General features: G+C 43.7%; 1 protein-coding gene across 2 annotated transcripts in view; it reads right to left on the reverse strand.

The window, feature by feature from the left end:
* The window catches only part of LOC138303675 (alpha-2-macroglobulin-like protein 1), a 599,538-nt gene that overhangs the window by 33,049 nt on the left and 544,712 nt on the right, over positions 1-21,777 (reverse strand). For both annotated transcript variants that reach the window (XM_069242992.1, XM_069242993.1), the window contains exons 33-34: positions 19,584-19,652; positions 6,292-6,394 (exon numbers count right to left, since the gene is read on the reverse strand). In XM_069242992.1, the coding sequence (XP_069099093.1) occupies positions 6,292-6,394; positions 19,584-19,652 (172 nt within the window). The remainder of the gene's footprint in view (positions 1-6,291; positions 6,395-19,583; positions 19,653-21,777) is intronic.

Consider the following 21,777-nt stretch of genomic DNA (forward strand, 5'->3'; position numbering starts at 1 on the left):
AAGGAAATGCCTCCTTGGCATGGTTGCCCCCTGACTTTTTGCCTTTGCTGATGCTATGTTTACAATTGAAAGTGTGCTGAGGCCTGCTAACCAGGCCCCAGCACCAGTGTTCTTTCCCTAACCTGTACTTTTGTATCCACAATTGGCAGACCCTGGCATCCAGATAAGTCCCTTGTAACTGGTACTTCTAGTACCAAGGGCCCTGATGCCAAGGAAGGTCTCTAAGGGCTGCAGCATGTCTTATGCCACCCTGGAGACCTCTCACTCAGCACAGACACTCTGCTTGCCAGCTTGTGTGTGCTAGTGAGGACAAAACGAGTAAGTCGACATGGCACTCCCCTCAGGGTGCCATGCCAGCCTCTCACTGCCTATGCAGTATAGGTAAGACACCCCTCTAGCAGGCCTTACAGCCCTAAGGCAGGGTGCACTATACCATAGGTGAGGGTACCAGTGCATGAGCATGGTACCCCTACAGTGTCTAAACAAAACCTTAGACATTGTAAGTGCAGGGTAGCCATAAGAGTATATGGTCTGGGAGTCTGTCAAACACGAACTCCACAGCACCATAATGGCTACACTGAAAACTGGGAAGTTTGGTATCAAACTTCTCAGCACAATAAATGCACACTGATGCCAGTGTACATTTTATTGTAAAATACACCCCAGAGGGCACCTTAGAGGTGCCCCCTGAAACTTAACCGACTATCTGTGTAGGCTGACTAGTTTTAGCAGCCTGCCACAAACCGAGACATGTTGCTGGCCCCATGGGGAGAGTGCCTTTGTCACTCTGAGGCCAGTAACAAAGCCTGCACTGGGTGGAGATGCTAACACCTCCCCCAGGCAGGAATTGTCACACCTGGCGGTGAGCCTCAAAGGCTCACCTCCTTTGTGCCAACCCAGCAGGACACTCCAGCTAGTGGAGTTGCCCGCCCCCTCCGGCCAGGCCCCACTTTTGGCGGCAAGGCCGGAGAAAATAATGAGAAAAACAAGGAGGAGTCACTGGCCAGTCAGGACAGCCCCTAAGGTGTCCTGAGCTGAAGTGACTCTAACTTTTAGAAATCCTCCATCTTGCAGATGGAGGATTCCCCCAATAGGGTTAGGATTGTGACCCCCTCCACTTGGGAGGAGGCACAAAGAGGGTGTACCCACCCTCTGGGCTAGTAGCCATTGGCTACTAACCCCCCAGACCTAAACACGCCCTTAAATTTAGTATTTAAGGGCTACCCTGAACCCTAGAAAATTAGATTCCTGCAACTACAAGAAGAAGGACTGCCTAGCTGAAAACCCCTGCAGAGGAAGACCAGAAGACGACAACTGCCTTGGCTCCAGAAACTCACCGGCCTGTCTCCTGCCTTCCAAAGATCCTGCTCCAGCGACGCCTTCCAAAGGGACCAGCGACCTCGACATCCTCTGAGGACTGCCCCTGCTTCGAAAAGACAAGAAACTCCCGAGGACAGCGGACCTGCTCCAAGAAAAGCTGCAACTTTGTTTCCAGCAGCTTTAAAGAACCCTGCAAGCTCCCCGCAAGAAGCGTGAGACTTGCAACACTGCACCCGGCGACCCCGACTCGGCTGGTGGAGATCCGACACCTCAGGAGGGACCCCAGGACTACTCTGATACTGTGAGTACCAAAACCTGTCCCCCCTGAGCCCCCACAGCGCCGCCTGCAGAGGGAATCCCGAGGCTTCCCCTGACCGCGACTCTTTGAATCCAAAATCCCGACACCTGGGAGAGACCCTGCACCCGCAGCCCCCAGGACCTGAAGGACCGGACTTTCACTGGAGAAGTGACCCCCAGGAGTCCCTCTCCCTTGCCCAAGTGGAGGTTTCCCCGAGGAACCCCCCCCTTGCCTGCCTGCAGCGCTGAAGAGATCCCGAGATCTCTCATAGACTAACATTGCGAACCCGACGCTTGTTTCTACACTGCACCCGGCCGCCCCCGCGCCGCTGAGGGTGAAATTTCTGTGTGGGCTTGTGTCCCCCCCGGTGCCCTACAAAACCCCCCTGGTCTGCCCTCCGAAGACGCGGGTACTTACCTGCAAGCAGACCGGAACCGGGGCACCCCCTTCTCTCCATTCTAGCCTATGTGTTTTGGGCACCACTTTGAACTCTGCACCTGACCGGCCCTGAGCTGCTGGTGTGGTGACTTTGGGGTTGCTCTGAACCCCCAACGGTGGGCTACCTTGGACCAAGAACTAAGCCCTGTAAGTGTCTTACTTACCTGGTTAACCTAACAAATACTTACCTCCCCTAGGAACTGTGAAAATTGCACTGTGTCCACTTTTAAAACAGCTATTTGTGAATAACTTGAAAAGTATACATGCAATTTTGATGATTTGAAGTTCCTAAAGTACTTACCTGCAATACCTTTCGAATGAGATATTACATGTAGAATTTGAACCTGTGGTTCTTAAAATAAACTAAGAAAATATATTTTTCTATACAAAAACCTATTGGCTGGATTTGTCTCTGAGTGTGTGTACCTCATTTATTGTCTATGTGTATGTACAACAAATGCTTAACACTACTCCTTGGATAAGCCTATTGCTCGACCACACTACCACAAAATAGAGCATTAGTATTATCTCTTTTTGCCACTATCTTACCTCTAAGGGGAACCCTTGGACTCTGTGCATGCTATTCCTTACTTTGAAATAGCACATACAGAGCCAACTTCCTACAGTTCCTCATTCGCTAACCCCAGGAAAAAGTAGTTTTCCGGAACTGTAAGTTTCTGGAGGATCTAGCTGTTTCAGAATTAGCCTTGTTTGCTTGTAAGGTATCATCTACGTGTTTGCCAAATAGGGCCTCGCTGTTGTAGAGCATATCCCATTTTTTTGTTTGTACCTCAGGCTGAAACTTTGTAGCTTTGAGCCAACCCTGATGTCTGAGCATCGTTGATCCTGCCAGCTGTCGAATCCCATAGCGCATTCTATAATCTCCAATGCTGATCTTTCCCTCTCCTGCAGAATCTTCTTCGCTTCTGCTTTTTTGTCTTCTGGCAAAAAGCCAGATATCTGGCAATGTCCGACCACATCTGGCAATCGTATCTGCCCAGAATTACCAGAGAATTTGCTGCATGGACAGTTGTATCTGACATGACTTAGAACCTCTTTCCAATATTATCAAGGCGCTTGCCTTCCTTGTCAGGTGGTGTTGAGATGGATGTAGATGGGTTCATCTACCTGCGTTGAGCAGCCCCAGTAATAACAGTGTCCAGTTTCAGATGTCCTATTAGACAAGCTGTTGAGTCTGCAGGAGCATTATGTTTTTTTCCTATTCTTGGCTGAACCTTTTACAGTGGCTGGCTTATTCATAATTTTAATTCCTTCCTCCCAGATATAATCCACTATAGGAATTGCCCTTACTGTTTTCCTGGACTGTCCTTTAAAATCATACAGAAAACAATCTGACTGCTTAATAGTGATTGGGAGCTAAAAACGCTTGGCTGCTCTCTCCATGAGCGTGTGGAAACCACCAATGTCCTCGGGCGGAGAATCCACCAGTTGCGCTGCCGGAGGAAAAGGTGTTGGAATGAGGTAATCATCCCATTTGTTGATTAGAGATTGGGTATCTTGAATTTCATCTTCCTCCCTATCATCATCCAAGGAGGATTCATCGTCCCGAGAAGACATGGCAATGTGTGACCTTGGGTCATACTCGGAGTAGCCGGTGCAACATAGGCTCTGGTGATCTAGGCGCAGGAATTGGTGCACCTATTGGTGATGACAGTTGTGCTTCTGCTGGCCTCGTGAAGCACTTGTAATACTCCTGGAGCATGCCCTGAAAATCTTGGAATAAAGCAACAGGAGCCTGGACCATGCCCTGTGGTGTTGAAGAAGGAGTGAAGTGATGGAACTGCTCCACATATTGTCCTGGCTGTTCAGTATTCTGGTGTCTTTGATAAACAGGTTCATAATAGACCACTTCATCTTCGTCTTGATAATTTACATGCAGCTCAGATGGACTGTGAGTTGCACCAAAAGGCCCTCGATCATCCTCATCAGACTCCTCATATCTAACAAGTGACTTGGTGGCAAGGGAGACACCTTGCTAGGAGAGGTAAGTTCTGGGCATAGAATATCTGGTGTTGGCTGGTCCCTCGTTGACAGTAGTGGCAATGATGTAGTGGTCAAAATTAACATGGGCGCCATACACATCGCAGGACCTGCCTACCTGAACCACTGCGTCTCCTTCCACACCCCCGCCTAATCCCTCTGCTCTGCCCATGGTGCCCTGGCAACCAACCCTCACATCTGCAAAACCACTTCTGGAGGACGATCCTTCACCTACACTGCAGTGAAGAACTGGAACAATCTCCTCCTGCACCTCAGACAAAGCCCATCGCTCACCATCTTCAGGAAGAACCTCAAAATGTGGCTCTTCAGATGAGGCCCCTCCTCTCCCCCCCCAGCGCCTTGAGACCCTCACGGGTGAGTAGCCTTGCTTCGCAAATAGTGATTGATTATGACCTTTCGTTGTCCACTGTGAAGATATATTCTTGTCTGGTTCTGTCTTCGACGGTCTTGTCAACTAAGTGGCCCTCAACGATGGGGTGGTCGTCAGCGGTGTCGGTATAGTCACTGTCGATGAGAATGACGATGGAGTGGTTATTGTCAATGCGATGGTTGTTGTCGACAAAGTGATCGTCGTCAACGAGGTGGTAATTGATGGAGCGATGGTGGACGACATGGGTGTCGTCGACATTTTATTATTTATTGTCGTTGACGATGATTTTGATGGTGTTACTGTCGTTGACAATGTTTTCACAGTCATTTGTGCTTTCCAATGAGTGGTTCTGAAAAGGATTTTGTAGGCTTCAATGTCAGGGCTAAAGATGAAGTTAAATGTTCAGATCTAGATTCTGAAAAAGCCTTTTCTCTTTTTTCTCCATGAGAGGAGCCTTTCAAAGACTCATGGTGTGTTCTTTTGAAGGCTTTCCTGTGCACCTGTGGTGACCCTTGGTGTGACCTCTCTCTCTTTTTTTATTTTTCTTGGGAGGCAACAGAACTCTCACTATCCTCTTCCTCAGAAATGGTAGAGGTTTTGGCCTTTAGGTTCTGGAGCCAAAGTAAAAGCCTTCCCTTTTGGTCTTTTAGAGTTTTAGTAGAAAAAGTCCTGCAAATTTTGCTGTCCTTTATCTTGTGGGCTGGGTGAAGGCAGTAGATAAACTCCTTATCGAAGTGAAGCCTTTTCTTTCTACAGGCCCCACAAGGTATAAAAGTCCTTTCTTCAAGAGTGCTGACATTGAAACACAGCTGAAGTAATATGGATATAACCAAATCTGAAGAACTGAGCAGAGCTCAGAGAGACTTCTTCTCACATGACTTGCAGTCAAAAATCTGAGGAAAAAAGCCTCTGCTGGGAGTGTTCTAGAGGGTGCTATCGCCTGATTCATTGGAGTTTGGTTCTTTATAAATGATGCGGGTAAGCTATAAAAATCAATGTCTTTTGACATTATAAGCTAGGTTAATTACTTCCACTGCTTTAGAAAATACTGTGGGACTCCCACCTCAACGACAGGGATGATTCAAGCATGTGAATCTATGAAAGATACACCAATACTGGAGAATCCATGGGTGGATACGAAGGAAAACTCATGCTCCACCCATGAAATGCCTCCCTGCCACAGAGTAAGGAATGGCTGTGATTTGCGCTGGCTTGCATTACTCTAAGTTTATCAAGCCATTTAGGGCCAGCAAGGGGGCCTTGCGTGGCTTAATAAATCTAATTTAGGTTTTGTGTCGCTCGTGTGCCCCCTTGCGTGGCGCAAGGGAGATGCACAGACTTGTTAAATCTGGCCTTAAGTTTATATTATGTATTGGACACAACAGGTTTGCTTACATACAGCTGGAGCTGTCTGTAGCCGAGACCTAAAAAGTATAATATTGCATTATCTTGTGAAGTTGTCATCCCTAAATCTTTAGGCAATATGACTTTCAAAATCGTTTTTCGACTCTAGTCACACAATACATGCACCATTTTTTCAGCAGTGAACACTTTTTTCAGTGACTCTACACAAATAACTCTTTGCAAGACGTGCCTTAATATCGTGCAGCAAGCTCTCCACTGCATTACTATTTTGCAATAACACAACGAATGATGTGAGAGAGACAGGATTCTAGGGAGTGGAAGAAGGTCTCCTGCCATTCAATATGTCAGAAAGCCAGGATCCGGCCTTGCTTAGCGTTCAATTTTCAGGTTCAGTGTTGGCGATGACATTACTTGTCTTTAGAAAATTATTCTTGTGGTGTCTGGCCAAGCACACTGTAAAACAGATATCTCTGCTCACCTGGCTGGTAGTAGTCAAACACCTTTACCGATGCTGGTTGAATGTTCTGCACGATCACGTCTTGGGACACTAAGAAGTTATAACTGTACATCTCGTGTGATAGCTAGATGAGATGAAAAGAACACAAGATAACTACAGGAAGATGAATGAACAAAAGCATGGATGAATGAAGGATGGTGTTGTGACCTTGTACCTCACTCACCCCCACCTTGAGCACATAATATGTCACTTACCTGCAACCACCACTGGTTTGCAGTTTGTATCACGTTTTAGGTGCACATGCTTTAAATGTTCCCACCACCTATTGTTGGCCTCAAAAAATTGCAAGATTTTTTTTTTTTTTTTTTTTTTGCTGGGCATTGTCTCAAGGCCTAACTAGAATGATTCATTCGTGCATCACACCCAAGTTCACACTACACTTATTTATTCATTTATTTATTGCGGTTTTTATGTATCACGGAAAAGGCCAGAGAATCGACAGAGTGCTTTACAACTTACCAGACATTAGACATCAAGAATCGCAAGGCAGAAGGGAAGGAGGAACCAGATACAGTTTATACAACCATGACAGGTGATGACTTAGAACACGTTTTATTGAAAAGATTCGTAGAGTTAAGCTTACTAAAGGGTAACGTTTAGTTCTCTTTTGAAGTTTTCAAGGGAGTCTGTTGACCTGATTGCTGATGGAACAGATTTCCAGCCCCTGGGGGCGCTTCTTGAGAATGGATATGTGCAAACTATTAGTGAATGGTGCTGTGACTTTATTTTATGCCAGACGTTGGCATCCAAAAAGCAAGCAATAAAGCCACAAATCAGTAATTAAAATGGTGTTGTGTCAGCAAAGGAAGTTCATAGGAAAACACAAATTGGATAAAGCTACCAAACCAGCTCCATCTGCAGGTTTACAGGACTACTTGATGTAACCATCCTCAAAATGCCATGACCTTGACGGACAGTCAATCTAAAAAATGGCAAACTGTGGAAAGCACACGAAAGCCAGTGACTGCAGAGGACTGGCGAAAGCCCATCCTCTCTATATACTTTTTGAGGTGTTTATGGCAAGAGCTCTCACTACAACTCCTAAAGCTATCTTTAGCAAAACATAAGAAGGGCATTCACTAAATCGCAGATGGTGGAAATCCAACTTACAGTCTGATAACCAACTAAGCAAAGTCAACTACTACATCCATAAAATAGATATGATTCACTAAGAAAGTTTACATTCAAACTTCTCCATGATTTCATTACTCCAACCAGAGAATGTCACCCCTCAGACGCAGGTTGTGCTCTTCTTACTCCACATCTCACCAATCTTTCATCACACCAACAGGTAACATTTCTAAAATTACGAATGCCTCATTCTAGTGACTAATATACCCAGAACATGTAAAACAAGTGATAACCTCCCCTAGTGAAAAAAACCTCGGTCAGATGCAGCATCACGGATCGACCGACCACAGACCCATCTCTTTCCTCCCGTTCCTGGCCAAAACGTTGAATCCATCACTACCACTCAACAGAACATCGTTAACAATCAAATGGCCAGCTCTCGCACTACTAATCAGTATTGGACGTAAACCACTGCACACAAGCAGCAATCCTAAGCACCAGAGAAGTACTCAACATTCATGACAAAGGCCAGAATGCAACAGTGATCCTTCTGGAATGAACCACTGTCTTTGACACTATTGATAATTGTTAGTAATTGGGTCTTTGGTTGGCAGTCAGGTTACCCCCTGTCCGAGTAATGACCCTCTCTCTAGTCAGGGCAAAGGAGAAAAACACCCGGTTAACTCCCGCCCACTGCCTTGGTAGCTTGGCATGAGCAGAAAGGCTTAACCCAGAGACAATGTGTAAAGTATTTGTACCAACACACACAGTAATACTGTGAAAACACTACAAAATGACTCAACACCAGGTTAGATAAATAGCCAATATTTATCTAAATAAAACAAGACCAAAACGACAAACAGCCACCATACACAAGTCAAGTTATGAATGTTTAAAGATTAAACTTCAATATAGCCCTTAGAAACACAAATGCTTCGATTAGGTGATATCACAGCATTGTAACGGAGTAGCTCCCAACGGTCCGACGCTAATAGCACCGGTCACGGAGTCATACGGACTCCCAGGTACAGTACCTTGTGAAAATGAGTAAAACAAGCATATGCACAGAGTTGGGATCGTGGTGTCGCTAAATCCGATGTGGCATCGGTTCCGGTGCAGAGGAACAGAGGCACCATGAAGAGGCATTGGTTCCTTACTGCGGTGTGGTGGAGGTGAGGCGGCATTGGTGCAAAGCGCTGGATCCGCGCACTTCCAGCGGAGTCGATATCCAGCGGTCGAAGTCAGGTGTCACGGACGGCAGTGACACGGCATTTCGGGTCTCATGGAGTCGCAGACTTCGGCAGGGCTGTTGTGGTGTCTGGCCTGCGGGGCTGTCACACTCCAGCGGGGACCACAGCTTCAGCTGCAGGCGGCGGTGCGAGATCTGGCAGCAACATCAGTCCAGGGTCATAAGAAGTCAGTACACTTTGGGCCAGATTTATTGAAAAGTGGCGCAACGCGGTGCTTCACCAAAATGTAACTGAATACGGCGCACCCCTGCGTCTCCCCTTGCGCTGGCATTAAATTTAGCTGCCAGCGCCAACGCAGGCATACTTGCACCATTGTGCAAGGATGTCTGTGTTGAGGGGTGTGATTGTTTATGTGCGGGAAGGTGTCCCTTTCCAAAAAATAACAATCACTAATGGCGCTTTGGCACTTCTGTGTGTGCTGTACAATGCAGCACACACAGAAGTGCCAAAGCCTAATTTTCAAATTATTGTTTATGTGCAGGAAAGGACACCTTCCTGCACATAAACAATAATTTCTGGCATATTGCTTTTTCTATGCATGTGGCAGTATGCAGCACACATAGAAAATGCAAAAAACGAGGAGGAATAAAAGTATTCCTCCTCATTGTGCTCTGCTAACACCACCCCTGGGGATGGCGTTAGATTTTGGCGCTGCCGCAGGTTTATGTGATTTCATAAATCAGAGGCAGCTTCAAAATGCAATGGGTCTTGCTGTGGTACACTCACATCAACACCCATTGCACGCCCCTTCTATGCACAGTGCTGTGTGGGAAGGGGCCGTATTTACATGGTGGCGTTAAGCCACAAAAAGTGGCTTAACACCACCTTGTAAATACGGCGTGTGCTTAGCGCCACTGGAGCATCACAAAAAGTGATGCTCCTGTGGCGCTAGGGCCGTATAAATATGGCCTTTGGTTTTTCTTGATTTTCCACCAGCTTCTCCTTTCAAGGGACCAGGGACTGGATTAGCCACCACTTGGCAGGGCAGGAGTCTCAGCAGAGAGTCCAGGTGCTGGCAGAGGAAGTCTTTGATGGCCCTGAGACTTCAGAACAGGGGGCCAAGCCCAGCCTAAGCCCTTGGAGATTCTTCTCAAGCAGGAATATACCACAAACTCCAGTCTTCGTCCCGTTTCATGGGCAGAAGCAGCAACTGCAGGACAGCCCAACAAAGCACAGTCAAAGGCAGGGGCAGCACTTCGCCTCAGCTCTTCTCCTTGACAGAGGTTCCCCTTGGTTCCAGAATCAAATCTTGAACAAATCTAAAGTCTAGGTTTTTCGGTGCAATACTTATAACCCTTTCTGCCTTTGAAGTTGCCCAAATTCAAAGAAAAGTCCCAGTTGTTTACAGGATCGTGCCTTGTACAGGCCAGGCCCCAGACACACACCAGAGGGTTGGAGACTGCATTGTGCGAGAGCAGGCACAGCCCGTTCAGGTGTAAGTGAAAACTCCTCCCTCTACTCTAGCCCAGATGGCTCATCAGGATATGCAGGCTACACCCAAGCTCCCTTTGTGTCACTGTCACAAGCAGCCCAACTGTCAGTCTGACCCAGACAGGGAATCCACAAACATGATTGAGTCACAGAATGGTTTAAGCAGGAAAATGCCTATTTTCTAAAAATGCCATTTTCAAACTTACAATGTAAAAACCACCCTCACTAAAAGATGTATTTTTAGTTTGTGAGTTCAGAGACCCCAAACTCCAAATGTCTATCTGTTCTCAAAGGGAAACTGCACTTTAATTTAAAGGCAGCCCCTATGTTAACCTATGAGAGAGATAGGCCTTGCAACTGTGAAAAACAAATTTGGCAGTATTTCACTGTTAGGACATGTAAAACACATCAGTACATGTTCCACCTTTAACATACACTGCACCCTGCCCATGGGGCTACCTAGGGCCTACCTTAGAGGTGCCTTACATGTATAAAAAAGGAAGGTTTAGGCCTGGCAAGTCGAATTGGCAGTTTAAAATTGCACATACAGACACTGCAGTGGCAGGTCTGACCCACGTTTACAGGACTACTCATGTGGGTGGAACAGTCAGTGCTGCAGGCCCACTACTAGTACTTGATTTACAGGGCCTAGGCACCTTTAGTTCGCTTTACCAGGGACTTACCAGTAAATCAACCTTGCCAATTATGGAAAAGCCAATTACACATACAATTTTATATATGGAGCACTTGCACTTTAGCCCTGGTCAGCAGTGGCAAAGTCCCCAGAGTAAGAAAAACTGCAAAAACAGATTCCAGCACATAGCAACAACCTGGGAAGCAGAGGCAAAAAGTTACTGGAGACCACGCCAAGGATACCAGGTCTAACAATAACAAACTCATAATTGCTAATCTAGACACTGATTTTGATATCTGTGAAAGGCCCATGCTTGGATACAATATTTTACCACAAAATACATCCAACACTTGAAAGAGTTTTAGGTTCTGCCATAGATTTTGGAAGGATCGTCACTCCTCCATATAAACTTCAATGTTTGCATGTGAGTGGTGGCTGCTTTAATGTGCTTAGACAGCCTAAACTTCCAATTGCATGCTGACAAGAACCAGACACAAATGTACACAGCTGACACCTTAACTATGGGACTGTGCATGTTAGCTGCCAAAAACTGGTAGCCAAAAACTTACCTGAACATGAAAAAAATGAACTCTTAACAAATGAAATACCCTTCCATGTCCCCATGTCCCCTTTCAACTGTCCAACCCACCTCAAATTCCCACCTGCTCATATTAAAAGAGATACATTGGAAGTTATCTTTGTTTCTATGCCCCATTAAGATCACTAAGGGCCAGATTAGCAAGGCCCTAGCGCCTCCTTGCACACATTAGTGTTATTTTTTTATACGCTAATGTGGCTGAACGAGGCAAAAGTTGCAGCACCATATTTACAAAGTGGTGAAATGAATGCATTGCGCCACTTTGCGACCCCTTGAGCCAGGCATAATGTATGCAATGGGGGGCGTTCCGGCACTTTGCCCAAGATAGTTTGGGATTCTTTTGAATAAGGCTTTATGCTTGATGCAGACAAGTTGGAAGATGCTTCTTGCTTCAAATGAGAACCATTTAAAAGTGACTTGGATCAGCGAGACATGGTCAAATTTGTCAGAGCCTGTAGCTAACTAGACAGTCTCAAAGTGCACTTATTGTTTTTTTAGAAAATCTAAAACCTGACCTGCTTTTCAGCAGTGGTCCTTTCCTTCCAGTAGTGAGCAGTTAATAAGGTATGAACTGCATGGGGTAACAAAGGTACGGATTTCCTTTAGGAGTGTAGAATGCATGGTACTGAAGAAGTAAGACGAGTTTGGTTGTGGCAAGTATTCTAGTTATTTCTGAGGGAGAAATCTCTTTGATTTTGAACCAGATTGTCTCGGCTTTTAGGGAAGAAGTGCCATGTTTTAGGGATAGTTCAATCTTCTTCCCTTTCTCTATAAAGAAGTAAGAACACACCTAATTCAAAGCAGATGTTGCTTAAGTAGCTGGTTTAAGGACAGTTATTTGTTACAAGACCTCAAACAGTCTTTTTGGGCTTTTTTGCTCACTCTCTCTCGTAATATGATTACTAGAGTAGATTTTCACTTGAGTAGCAGCTAAATTGACTTGAATATCTGCATGCTCTTGTGCACTACTTGTTGCCGTATGCTTATTTTTCAGTATAGAACATGCTAAAGGCGCTAAATTGCAGCGCAACATGCATTTTTTCTGATTCGGTGGAATCCCTCTGAGTTTTTATGTAAGTCAGCATAATTCTGCAGAATGAAGTTTCATCCACCCCCTAACGATTACATTTCACTTTGAAGATGAGTTGTGTGTGTTTGTTTCTCTCAGGTCTTTATCGGGATGGATTTTCTTTTCATTGGGTTTGTCTCCAAGTCTGCTCATGTAGTTTTAGAGATTTCCTGCTTTCATTTATTTGTTTTGAAAATCAGCATGAAGATCTTCAAATGCTCTCATGTTTATAATTCTTTAGTGCCAATGAGTCAATAATTCTTGTCATACTGTCATTATAATGAAGTTTGAGGTCATTTACTTTTTTGGGTCAAGGGAAATGTGTTATTGTACTTGTTCTACATCTGAGTAAATCATGGCAGTGTATATGTTTCCCAGATGGCTTACCAATTATTTAGATCTTCTGAGTTGTCTAGTGAAGGTTATTATAGAGGATTGGAGTGAGAAGGGCCAGAGGAAGTGGTTCAGATCGGAGAAGTTGGAGCATTCAACCTGAAGAGTGATGCCAATCTAAATTATTCCTTCGCTTGTAATCACAATATATACAGTTGCTTTTATCATACTGACTGCTAGAAAATATATCACACTGAAGATTAAAATCTTTGAGGAAGATGTTGAAGCGATGGAAGACTTGGAGATGAGCTCAAACAGCTGCGCTACAAATAGCTTATTGTCTCCTGGTAGACAACAAATGATGTGAGGCTTACCCGGCTCTGGGCCAATTATTTTAATTGTAACATCGAGGTCTGAGAAGCTAGAGAGTAGGTTAATACTTTGCATGCTTTTTCAGTTCATGCTGGATCCTACTTCCTATTTTTTCTTGTCTATCTAGGCAGATTGATAGATTGGGGCACCCAGATGTTCATCAGATGTTCATCATTTGTTGAGATGATTCATTAAGTTGAGTCTGAATCAAGAAATTCATAGAAAGGTGGTTAGGGAGAATAAGGTCTTTGAACTCCCCGCTGTGTTTTACTGCTGGCCTGCACTTGATGGTGGTGTGTGCTAATCTGCTGAATGAGACAGTGAGAGTTTTTACGTCAGTCAGGTTTTCGTGGTGAATGCCTTTGCCTTTAGGTGCTGCTGTCTAGACCTTGCAATGATTGGAATATTGTGGGTATTGTGCTTGATATTTGGCACTGAGCTGGATTCATATTCTTTAAGTAGATTCTAATGTTAGTGGAAGTGCTAGAATTAGTGATAAAGATTGGGTCATTAAATGTATCTAGCCTAGATTTTCTTATATCATCTTGTGGTTGGTGCGAGTGTGGACAGTTGGTGATATCACTGTGTAATTTTCAGATTCAGCAGTATTGAGGTGGAAATTCGAAAGGGGGTGTCTCCTTAGATGGTGGAAGGTAACGTTTTAGGGCGAAGGCAGAAGGTGGATGTCTGTAGCTGTGTTGTAGGGTGGATGGGGAGAAGAGGCGGACCTTTGTTGGTCTGTGGGAATTCCAGGTTCTGCAGAGAGAAATCTTCAGAACTGAATACTCTTTGGAAACTGCTGAGGGTTGGGAGTGATACCAAGGTGGGTAGGGGGTTAGTGGACCTTGGAATGGTGAGATGATGCATTAACATGGTAAGTATTCAGAGGTCTCAAAGTGATGTAGGGGTCTGCTGGTGAGATAGAGGAGACTATGTGATAACTGGGTTGGTAAGAAGAGATGGTCACTTTGTTGGAGTTAGAAGATCTTGTTGTGCAGGAGAGATCAGCTGGCGTACATGGAACAAGAGGTTATTGAGAAGACTGTAGTATGGACTGGAGGAGATTTAATAAATGGGCATGCTAAAGTGAAGAAGAAAGTTATGTTATGAGTGGGGTGAGAAAGGATCAAGAGGTTGTGGTGCCAATGACTGGTTTTGTAGAGACCACAAGACTGTTTGAAAGCATCGCTCCAATTTTCTAATCTTTTCATGCATACCTTGGATCATGATTTTGCTATTACTGACGATGGAGATTATTAGATTAACATAAAATGAAGGACAGGGTATGAGGGTTAGTTTCTCTCCACATGGGATTTTGGAGTCATGAGTGATGTTCTGGTTATTTTGAAAAAAACATTGCCCAGAGTGACGTGTTGTGTGTTAAAAACATAAGGTCCATTTTAATCCTACCTGTGGGGTGGTAGAATTGGTCAGTAATCAGCGTTTCCGGTTGTTCTGTGATTAGATTATGTTTGAAAATTTGTGTTGCATATTGCAAGAGTCCAGGCATATAAATGATCTCAAATGACTTGAATTAGATTAAGGTAAGTGGCTGGTTATTGGCAAGGACTTAGATAAAAGCCATTTAGACGATGGCGTGTTCTGATGAATCTTTAAGCTGTGCCAAAAAGGTGAAGATTTGGCAGATTCAATGAACCAACACTGAGAAAACTGAGTAAATACTAGGCATAGACCTATTAGAAAGTGGAGGGCACATGATGTGGAGAAATCCCCAGTGAAATAACAACAAGGTTGTGATGCTGTTGGTGAAGACCACATGAGAAGACAAAAATGTGGAGGTAGTGTCATCAAGTAGCAAGTAGGCCTAGTGCGGAGTTCACGGGTTGAAACTGGTTTGATATTGGTTTCAATCCTTTGCAGAACTGGTTTAGTGGTAGCAAACAGGGGGAAAGGGAAGACGGACTGGCAACAGTCTAATATTAACCTATATTGGAATACAGGCGGCAAACAAACTCCTGAAGATAATGTATGTGTTGTATATTTGCATGGTGTGATCCATTTTAAGACACTGTTTTTTCAGTCCTTCAGTATGTGGACTAGTAGACTGGAACAAATAAGAAACAAAAGGTACTTGTTTGCTACTGCTTCTCTTGTGGTCAACACACCAGTGCATTGTGAGAGAAATACATAAAGTCCAATAAAGTCTGTACCTTAATGGTTGCTTTGTTACATGGGTGGTAATAGTAATTTCATAAACATAGACCCAGATGTATGAGGGCCTAGCACCATTCCAACGCCACATCAGAGTCATTTTTTTACGCTAATGTGGCATTGGAAGGCCAAAAACGCCGCCCCATATTTACAAGTGGCGCAATGCATGCATTGCACCCCTTTCTAACCCATTGCGCCACATTGTGCCTGTGTCAGGCATAATGTATGCAAGGGGGGATTCCCCTGTTAGAGGGGGCCGTAAAAATGGCGCAAAGAAATCTAACAGATTTATTTGCGTAATTTTTTCTGGGATTTTTAACACAGTCGTTCAAAGGAGGCTCCCATTGGTTTCAATGGACCTCTGGGTGCTTTGCAGGATTAGCGGCATCATTTTTTATACTAGTACTGCAAAGCGCCGAACTAGCCAAAAAAATTATGACGCTAGTTCCCTAACTACCGCCATGGTGCTCCGTATTTAAATACGGAGGACACATGGTAGCGTTCGGGGGCGCTAAGGGGGGCAGGAAAAGTGCACCTTTTCAGAAATCTGACCCTCAGTATGTTATGTAAGGGTGCAAGGTATTATGTGGCGGGTATATCTTTTTCAACCTTCCAGAAATACATCAATCAAAAAGACCCTAAAAACAGTTTTTCTGATTTTCGAATAAGTTCTGATGTCTTTCAAATGTATAAATTAAACATGTAGTTCTCAGTTCTAAGGAGTGTGAAGAGGGTTGTTCGGACACACTCTCCAGCAACACTCCCTACTTGTGCAAAACAATAACCAACATGCCATGCTTTCAAATGTGTCTTCAACATTACATGATTCAAATGGATTGGCAATGTCAGTTGGCTTAGTTTGCATTGTAAGTTATAAGCCAGACTGATTGGCTTTTGCAGGGGTTATCCTTTTCAGGACCTTATCAATCTTTGATATGAACAGATGTTTTTCAAACAATGGAAATCTCTGTACTACATCCTCCATTTTTCCAACTGGAAGGAACTTCACATGCTATGAAATGCCGAGGAGTTCGCAATACGCCAACTTGTGGTCACCTCCTACGGCAACTTTCTTTGCTGTAGTTAACAGACAACAGAAATGTTCTCATTCTTTCATTCACACTCCTTGGCCGTCATTGTATTATCTGTTGTAGCCGGATAGAGTGATCAATGGCCAGATTTACAAACACTTTGCAACATGTTTGTGTTTGGAAAGAAGAACAGATGAATGGTACAGTGATGGTAGTAAGATATACAATTAGCAGTAAGATGAGAAATTAGCAAAAAGAAAGAAGGATTGATGGATTCATTGGGAAATGAACACGATGTACTTATCAAGACAATATGGAAATTTGGAACAGGAAGTAAGTCATGGATAGATAGACTTGAAGCAACAACACACATACGATCAAATATACAAGGATACAATATGACAAAAACACTGATGTTATAGCTCGACAGAACCAGCACAGACACTGGACTTTAGGTTCATCAGATTCCTCAACTTGACCCATGTCTGCCCCATTATCATTTTGTAGGAAATTATCATCTTTTGTGTGGTGTACCCCCAGATGTTTCCCATAGCTGTTTTTTCAGGCTTTAGAACTCTGATACCTTACCCTTGCTACCCAGTGGCAAAGTGCCTGAGAGCTTCCTTTTCAACATGATGAAATTGGTGTGCTCCCAATTGGCATATGTGACCTGCCCATAAGTCCCTAGTGTATGGTATAAGGTGTCGCCAGGGCCTATAAATTAAATGTCACTAGAGGACTGCAGCACCTATTGTGCCACCCACTACAGTGCCAGTATAAATCATGGCCTCTGGCCTACCTTTGTAGCCTGAATAAAGCAGTGTTAAAACTATAATTTGACCCCTCACAATAAACCCTTTTGAGAGGCATAAACCTATTTTTTAAATAATAATAATTCACTCCAAAGTAGGCCTTACTGCCCATAAGGCAGAATGAATGGTATATAGAAGTAGGACAGGTAGAAATGTAATTTTAAACATGTCCTTCCAGTGAAAAAGCCCCAAGGGCACTGCAGCAAGGCTGGCTGTTCAGAAGAAAACATTGGGATGAAATATTAAATGTAACTATTTTATCCCAGGCTAGGAAATGCCTACAAAGGTCATTCTTGGACTTGAAATATTTATTATAAGCTCAACTCACTGGTAAAATTGGATTTTTAATAAAGATAATGAAAAGGCTACTTTTAAAAACTAGTGAAAATTAGTAAACTAGGACAGGTCAAAATGGAATGTTAAACATTTCCTTACAGTGAAAAAGCCCCAAAGGCTATTTTCATGGTAGCACGGCTGTTCATAAGAAAACACTGGGATGAAATGTTAAATGCTATTGTTTTACCCCCGGCTAGAAAACAGCCACAAAATTAATTCCTTGACTTGAACTATTTACTATTAGTCCAATTCAGAAGTGAAGTAGAAATTTGTAATATTATTATGGAGAAGATACTTTTAGAAACTTACCTTTTCCCTGCCTAAAGCCTATGGAGGCTAACTTGCATTAGCCTCCAGGTCTGAATCCTTAACCTAAAAGGAGGTGTAAAAACTGCTCCAAGAGCAAGAGAAAAAGTCTTGGTTGTGGGTGGGTGTCTCTGTTTCTCCGACAGGATGGCCATTTCAAAAGGTTCCAGGAACTTACTTAACTTTAAAGGGGCCTCCTCTGTCACAGGCAGATGCCAGATGACACCTGTACAGGCCCCTATTTTGTTCTTCCAGGCAGCAAGGCTCCAATCACGGGCGGGGTCGAGCTGCTGGGCTTGAAGTGACCACGGAGGAGGCATTGCTCATTTGTTTAGCCACTCCTCAGGGGTGGGCATACAGACTGTGTACACAGGAATAATGGTTTCATCATCTTAGATTTAGGCAGAGAGAGGCATAGTGGGATATTTCTGTAGGGCACACAGGAAATGTAGCAAAAGGGGGTAGGGTTACCCCTTGGAATGTTTACCCTATTGATTATGGAGGGGCCAGGCATAAATGTACCATCCCTAGTACCCTCCTCATAACACTACTGGACCTGTGGACGATCACAAGCTAATTGAACCCGCTGTCTGAGACCTGAGAAGAACCCTGAAGAAATAGACCTGCTCTCTCTCTTGTAGCCAAGTCAAAGAAGTGGACCTCCTGTTTAACCTAGAGGGTACCAATAAGCTATAAGAGTTCTTTCCTACAGGAGTTTAGCTGACCAGTTCCAACTGGATCTGCCCTGAATCCTGCTGGAAGCTTCTGCTGGAATGAGTCTTGACCCACAAGTGCTGTTCCTGAGATTCTGGAATTCTGGGCTATATCAAAGTGCATTCCTTCAAGCATTCTGAGAAATCTGAGACTTAAAAACTGGTTTGCTCCACAGAGCTCCCAAGGACTGGGGCAAACCTGCAAAGCCGAGCTGACAAAAGTGCATTGTCTCTGGGCTGAAGATTCAGGTTTCTCCCACTTGGAACTTTTCCGCAACAGCAAATCCAATTCAGCTGGACCTCACAGAGAAGGAATCCAGCTTTGTGGACCCCTCTTCTGCTACAGTTTGCAACCTGGCTCGTTTGGAGGAATCCAAGCTCCAAAAAATGACTCAGTGCACACATATAAAATTTCACTGGGTGAAATTGATAAAATTATCCAGTATGTGACTGACAATTCTTGGGCACAAAATTCAAATTTGTCTTGCTCTGAGCTTCCCTTACAAAAGTCAGTGGCTTCACCGGGACCTCATCCAATGGCTATCTGACCTTGTGGAACCCTTCTTGGCCACAGCCTGCTGTATTGTACTGTTGAAGATTTTGGACCTCAATTTCAGAGACAAAGCCTGAAAGTAAAAGTTCCAACTGAGTCAAATCTAGTTTCTGTAGCCAAGCCACGATAAATCATTGTCATTCTAAAATCATACCTAGTTCCCAGTCTACCACGATCACTTGACGTGTAGTGTTTTTTGGCACTATTTTTATTTAAAGCTTTAACAATTCATATCTCTGGTTCCCCTTTACTGGATTTTTTGTTGTTCTGGCATCATTTTATTTACTGCAACTTACTCTATATTTCTAAATTGGTTTGGGACTTACCTTGTGTTTTACTTTATTATTGTTTTGATACTGCACACATACTTTACACAGCGTCTCTAAGTTAAGTCTGTCTCCCCTGTGCCCTAGCTATTAGGGGGTTAAACTCAAGTTTATTTAGTTTCTTAAGTGGTTCACTCAGACAAGGACTGTGATTATTACTTGAGGTGTGTAGTGACTCCCTCAACAAATAGTGCAATTTCTTACACACTCTCACCAAAACTGTAAACCAGGTGCCTTTGATCTCACCTCATCCAGGTAGATGGATACAAGGTCAGGTTTAACATCTACTCTCTTCACAAGTGGATATTGCAGGAGCTGCAGAAAGAGAGAACACAAGAGTAAATCACTCACAATTATAGAGGTTCTGCCATGTGGGCGCACAGATTAAGCAGAATCAAAAACACATCCAATGGACAGAGTAGCCTGTGGTCAAATTATTGTACTACATATTGAAATCTAATCTCAGATTGTCAGAAGTAGGGGCTATGTCACTGTGAGAGAAACGTTGTGTAGTAAGATTTCAATCAGCCTTATACCAGGTAGAGAAGAAACTCCTCCTTATCTCCTCCTGGATGTCATTTATTTGGCCTCCCCGGCCTCTGTTGCATCTTTCTCCCTATCATTTTTTTGACTCTTCTCTCCTTCTTTGATGTGGTATGGTGCTCTTCATAGTTTCAGATGTCTGTGGAATGTATGTGCGTGTCTGATGAAGCACAAGGGTGAAACAGAATACTGGTGTGAAATGAGGAATGCACTTGAGTGGGAGTCAGTTAGGTGGAGATTGTTATGGTAATGAGTGTAGCTGTCATTGTCATCACTGCTACTGGAGAATGTCTGTCTTAATAAACTTGGACTGACCCACACGATGCCCAGACACTTTCTCTGCATCTCTAGTGTTTTTTCTTCTCTTACATTAAATGTCAATGCTTCCTTTACTATATTTGGCTACTCATCTCTCTTTGTCTTCCTTATTCCATCACTCTTTACTAACCTTCAATATAGTTGAGTTTCATTCCCCTCATTATTTCCTCTATGCTTTACACTTTCTATTTCTCACCCTCATTTTCATCACCTCGCTTTCTCACCATTTCCACCCTCAGTCCTTCATCAGTTTCCATGCCCTCCCTCCTCTCTCCAACTCATCCTGCTTAACTTCAATGTGTCCTATCTATTCACTGTATGACCCGCTGTGCACTTTGCTGCTCTTACTCTCTTTCTCCCTGCACTACTCTCTTCCTATCCATTCTTCAGTATTTTATCTGTAACTTAACTTTTCTTTCTACCTAAATCCCTATCCTCACTTGGTTAATCCATGCCTGTCTGACTGTTTGTCCTTCCTTTCTCTTAAGTAGTTTTAGTTTAAGTGTAGCTCCCTGTTCTTTCCTTGTTCTTGTAACAGTCTGTTCTTATAATTATCAGGTCCATGAGGTGCCCTGGGAAGAGTATGAAAAGGACTCAAGGCTTGGAAGTGATGCGCCTAGACAATTGTGTTTGTAGTGTCAGTAGGTGGAGCTTAGAATAATCTACCTTGGATTCTTCAGCAAGCTATGGCCCAAGCCATTACAAAAATCCAAGAGGATCCTGAGGTTGTGCAACAGGAGCACACATTTTTGTCAAAAAAGATTTCAGAATTAGAACCTTTCATTAGAGAAAGGCAAGCACCCCTTTCTAGTGCTAGGCAAAATCAGTGGCAGGGACCGCTTTGATGCATCTCAGTACAGCAATTGTTCCAGTAGAGTTTGTTGTGTGGTGGTTCATCACCTTTTAAGGTCAAAACCATGAGTTCTGCCTAAAAAATAATCAGGGGACTGACAGACTATCCAAACTTTCATGGATTGTTGCCTTTTGCATTTTTTATGCCCCATTTATTCAAGTCACATCAAAAGTGTTCTTTAGTCTCTCCTATTTAACCAATGAAGCACTTGTTTCGGCTATGCTATAATCGCTGGGACAGTCCTTTATTAGACTATTATAACAAGTTCATAAAGCCCTTCACAAGTATTGTGGATAGATGCCAAGTCACCTAGTCACCAAACATTGGGTTATTAACCTTCAGGCAAGGTTATTGTGGGTTAGCCAGCTATTTTAAGCATTTGAGAGTAGAAGACGTATGCTGGGCTGGCAACACTGTGGCTGGGATATTCTATCAAAGCCTTTGAGAGGAACCTAAAGTACCCTTAGGAACCCTTAGTGGTAAATAGGACCACTATCTGCCAAACTTGGATTAATGTGACCTTGAAGACAGAAGCGCAACAACAAAGAGATACATAAAAAACACTGTCCTACGCAGTGCTTGATGTCTCAAAGAGCCTATGCAGTCGGGGTCTCTTAAAAATTCCTTTCTCATGAAGAGAGAATATGGGAGACAACAAGTGGGGTTGCACCTTTACTTTGGCAGGCTGGTGGCACTATGTTAAAAACTGTTCATCCTTGCAAGAAA

This window comes from Pleurodeles waltl, chromosome 7, assembly GCF_031143425.1.
Source record: "Pleurodeles waltl isolate 20211129_DDA chromosome 7, aPleWal1.hap1.20221129, whole genome shotgun sequence".
NCBI lineage: Eukaryota > Metazoa > Chordata > Amphibia > Caudata > Salamandridae > Pleurodeles > Pleurodeles waltl.